The sequence below is a fragment of the Conger conger genome, chromosome 7 (assembly GCF_963514075.1).
Source record: "Conger conger chromosome 7, fConCon1.1, whole genome shotgun sequence".
Classification (NCBI taxonomy): domain Eukaryota; kingdom Metazoa; phylum Chordata; class Actinopteri; order Anguilliformes; family Congridae; genus Conger; species Conger conger.
In genome coordinates this window covers 61,678,658-61,683,657 of record NC_083766.1, presented here as the reverse complement: position 1 = coordinate 61,683,657, position 5,000 = coordinate 61,678,658, and the positions used below count along the sequence as shown (strand labels likewise).

The 5,000-nt window shown below is 46.2% G+C and overlaps 1 protein-coding gene across 1 annotated transcript in view; it reads left to right on the top strand.

The window, feature by feature from the left end:
- LOC133133582 (roundabout homolog 1-like) overlaps positions 1-5,000 on the top strand; it is a 134,982-nt gene that overhangs the window by 13,831 nt on the left and 116,151 nt on the right. Inside the window, exon 2 of the mRNA XM_061249683.1 lies at positions 4,676-4,753. Within this exon, the coding sequence (XP_061105667.1) occupies positions 4,676-4,753 (78 nt within the window). The remainder of the gene's footprint in view (positions 1-4,675; positions 4,754-5,000) is intronic.

Sequence of the window (5,000 nt, the reverse complement as noted above, 5' to 3'; positions counted from 1 at the left end):
GTGTCGAAGTGTCCCTGAGCAAGACACCTAACCCCCAAATGCTCCTGATGAGCCAGTCGGTGCCTTGCATGGCAGCCAATCGCCGTCGGTGTGCGAGTGTGTGTATGAATGGGTGAATGAGAAGCATCAATTGTACAGCGCTTTGGATAAAGGTGCTATATATATATATATATATATATATATATATATATATAAATGCCAACCATTTACCATTTACCAAGTAATAAGGGTCATAACCAGTGGTTATAACATGTAATTAACATGTAATAAAGGAGTTAGGCCTGAGTGGAATACATGATCGCGTGTTTGGACACACACTTGCGCACACATATAGCTTCTGTCTGACGACCTGCTCCAGTCAGGAGGGAACATGGTGTTTTTGCAGAAGAACGTGGTAATTAATCCCTGTGAAATGCCATTGTCTCAGGAGCACGGAGGCTGTGAAGCCAGCCAGCGTGCACTGCCAACCACAACCTGTGTCTGCGGCTCCCCCTGGTGGTGCCGTGGAGAACTGCTCCCTCTAGTGGCATTGCTGCCTTAGATTCAGGCCTAGCCCTTAAGCAAGGAACCAAACCCTCGTCCTTAACGTTAATCAAGTTAGTCTCAGACCTATCCAGTCTCTACTGCTTTTTCATGGGTATCAACACTCACGTCTTCACTTTTAGAGACTGCGAACCTTGTTCCCAAAGACTAAACTAGTTTCTGACTAAAGAAACCACCACACCTGCTAGGCTCAGGATTAAGGTGTATTATTGTGTTATAAATCCAAGTCTGAGCACCCTTTATTTATTCAGTCCGTTTTATTTAGATTTTATTCGTATGTTTTAGTTTTTTGTCCCTGTTGTATTCAGATTTTCATAAATGTCCATGGAAAGCCTCTACTTTCTCTTTGCATTGAGGTGAGTGGTTGATTTGAAGTAATGTTGTGTTTTAAAGCTGCATTCGCATGATCAGCGTTGAAGCGCTTGACACGGTGTCATTAAAGAGCGTCGAAGCCCAAACCTGGCAGCAACGCCCGGCCTGGCTCAGAATAAAGTCCAGCTGAGCGCCACCAGGGTTCAAACTGTCCTTTCCTCGCGTGTCCAATCACAGCAACTGAGTTAGCCTAGTTACGTTATCGCAAAACGTCAAGAAACTCAAAGCAAGCGCACAATTTTATAACCGCAGACGACCTACTGCTCTCACATGTCGTTGCGGCTAGTTACAGTTGAACAAACTTAACGACTTCCTGGGTGGATGGGGACAGGTTTGAACAACTGTCGCTCTTCTTCACGTGCGTTGTCACCGCCCTTTCTTGGCGTCGAACGCTGCGTTTGATTCTGGTCAGTTTAGTGAGTTCCGTGGCCAGTCTGCGTTCGGTTCCTGTCAGAGCCAGCAGGGGGAGCCCTTATCTGGCCCTGTAGGAGATCCTTGTCAGATTGCTTCTTCTTTCACTCACTGGCAGTATGTGAGGTCAGGATCTGTGTGTGTGTGAGTGTGCGTGTGTGTGTGAGTGTGTGTGCATGTGTGTGTGAGTGTGTGTGTGAGTGTGAGTGTGAGTGTGTGTGTGTGTGAGTATGTGTGTGTGTGAGTGTGTGTGTGTGAGTGTGTGTGTGTGTGTGTGAGTGTGTGTGTGTGTGTGAGTGTGTGTGTGTGGTTGTGTGTGTGTGTGTGTGTGTGTGTTGTGTGTGTGTGTGTGTGTGTGTGCATGTGTGTGTGAGAGAGAGAGTGTGCGTGTGCATATTTACAGCTGCATTGCACACACACTGTGTTCTGGTAGAGAGTAGGGAGTGCTGTATCTATGGATAATGCACTCAGCCAGTAAACCCCCTGGACTGAGAGACACAAACCCCCAAAAATGCACAGGCTCCGGGAGGGAATGGTGTGTGTGTGTGTGTGTGTGTGTGTGTACATATACGCCTGCAAGCATGCATGCATGTGTTCACTAATGTGTGTGTGAGTGTCTGTGTGTTTGTATATGCCTGCAAGCATGCATGTGTTCACTCGCATGTGTGTGTGTGTGAGTGTGTGATTGTGTGTGTGTGTATGTATACGCCTGCAAGCATGCATGTGTTCACTCACGTGTGTGTGTGTGTGTCTGTATACACACGAGGGTGTGTGTGGTTTGTTTAAAATCCCACGCGACATATTTCATCCAGACCCAGTCCCCAGTCTCCTCCTTTGAACCCGGGGCCTCTGCAGAACGCTCTGTTTGTGATTTGCATTGATCAGGCCTGCAGAAGCCTGGAGAAGCCTGGAGAATGCATTTGGAGCTGTGCTTTTCCAGATGTGCGTTTGTGCCTCTTTCCGCAGTCGTCTGGAGACCGGAGCAGACACAAGAGCGTATAATCATCACTCGAGATGCGCCACGATGTGAGATGATTCCTCATAATCACTGGGTTTGCGCAGGGGGGTCGCTGCGGGGGTGGAAATATGCTGGACTGTGGCTGTGGGTGAGTTTGCATGCTGGGCCCCTGTGTCTGGACACCGACCTCAGAAGGGTTCCTGGGCCTGAGTCCGCAGAGCAACCCATTTCAGTTCTTTATAGAACCCTCTATCACAGGGGTGAAGTATGAAACTCCCAGATAGAAAAGAACCATACTGCCCGACAAAGAGCCCTTGAACTGGATGCGGTGTATAGATGGACTATTATGGAGCTGGTTGGTGCCTTGCATGGCAGCCAATCACCATTGGTGTGTGTGTGTGTGTGTGTGTGTGTGTGTGATACTGATAAAGTAGTATTTTTCACGTTGGTACTTTGAGTTTATCTCAGTAATCATATAGTTTTTTTTGTTTTGTTTCTTCAGTCAGGGGTGCCAGTAGGTATGGAGTCCACTGTATATGAAATGAAAACAATGAATAATGTACAGTGGCTGCAGAAAGTATTCAGACCTCTTCCATTTTTGCTGACTGTATTGTGTTGTAGATTTAATTTTTAATGGATAAAATTTCACATTTTTGCCCATCAATCTACACTCAATAACCCATAATGACAAAGTGAAAACATGTTTTCACTTTGACATTCTTGTAAATTTATTGAAAGTCACAAACTGAAATCTCTTGTTTGTATAATTATCCAGACCCTAAATCCAATACTGAATGTAATACTTTCTGAAGCCCCTGTACATATTTATTTGTATTTTTATTCTGTGAAACTTGGATAGTAAGCTACCGGCTCCTGACACGGCGGTCGTCCTGCCCCGCGCTGGCAGAGTGGAGACGGCTCCGGAGCGCTGACGTCACGGGGAGCGAGGTCTCCGCGACATTCGCACTCCGCGACTGCGCGTCATCATTCTGCCGTTACGCGGAGCATTAAGACACTTTCTCATTAAACCGCGGGACCCGCTGACCGAACAGAGCGCTCGCTCATAACCGCCATTTCACGCTTCACTCCGTAACAAGCGCTGACACCTCGATCCATTCTCAAAAAGCGCCTATAACTAAACCAGCGGCACGACGCTCAGCAGTTTCAAGTGCTTTTTTAAATATTAAAAAAAGAGATTCATGAGTCACTGTAGTTCTGTAACGCGATATAAATCCCTCTGACATCAACCGTAAAACGAAGGAATTGAGGCGAATTAAGCTGACTGTAGCGTTTTTATGAGACGTGATGTATTACTGCGGGAAGACGTATAATTATCCTGTTCTTAATATCATGTTTCATAGACTGAGGCTGCGTCCAAAATGGCTCACTCTTCACTTATTACTAATTCCTATCTAGTGAATGTCTATATAGGGTGCTGTATTGTTTAGTAAATACATAGGGAATTTGGACTGCAGATGTTGTCTTTCGCAATCTATCAGCGTCATCACATAGGCTACGCGCTCTTGCATATAGCCACAAAACCCAATTAACATTTTTATTCTTATGAAAAATAGTATATTTTAAAACATGAAACTACATGGCCATGGCTTATTTTATGTGTGGGATATGTAAAAGAACGCAGTTTCACCAAGTAAACATCTCCATCACAACCCCCCTACACATATACAAAAATTGGAACAGAACACAGTTTTAGACGAATGCTCTTGGCACTTATTTGCGGTGTTGGTTTTCCTCTGGCAGTGTTGTCAGCAGTAGCCTTGTTCCTGTGCCAGGGAAACTGATAAGAGTATTTCTTCCCCAACAGGAATCTCTTAAGCACTGATCTGTTTGAGGCCTCTCCAGCCCTCTGTGTGGTTTTCTCCGGCCTGGCTAAACGTTCCGTCTTTCCGTAGGTCACCTTGGAGAATCGGGTCCGCAAGGCTCAGACGCCTCCGTTGTAGATGTGGATCTTGGAACAGCCGCGTGTGTGTTTATCTCTTGACGGGGCGTACGGCGGTTCCGTTTGAACGCGGGGTCACGGGAGGTTGATAATCGGTTTTGCTGACAGGTCTTCATCAGCTTCTCTGCTCGATGGAAAGGGAGCCTGCTCAGGTTCAGGAGACCCTGCTGAAACGTCTCCTGAACAACCCTGCTGGGACTCTGCGCTCTTTTCCGATGCTTTACGCTGTGGCTTTTTTCAACACCTCAAGCTGGTCATAGCTGGTCTGTGGCTGGACCACGATCCACACCATGACAAAATGTAATGCGCAACAACAGCGGTGAACGATATCGTTGGGATCACTTTCAGAGCGGTGTTCACATCGCTATCGTTATCATTCTTGTTGTGGACGGGACTTCAGGGTCTTATGTCTGCTCTGCCTTCTCCCACAGATCCGGGCGGGAAAGACGGAACCAGTGAAGAGGCCACGCCCCCCAGCTCCAAACATGACGACAACTCGGCCTACACAGGTATTGAGTAAATACTCTCTAATCTTCCACAGTTTACACACTCTATCTAATCTTTCACAGTTTACAGACTGTCTCTAATCTTCCACAGTTTACACACTCTATCTAATCTTCCACAGTTTACACACTCTATCTAATCTTCCACAGTTTACACACTCTATCTAATCTTCCACAGTTTACACACTCTATCTAATCTTCCACAGTTTACACACTCTATCTAATCTTCCACAGTTTACAGACTATCTAATCT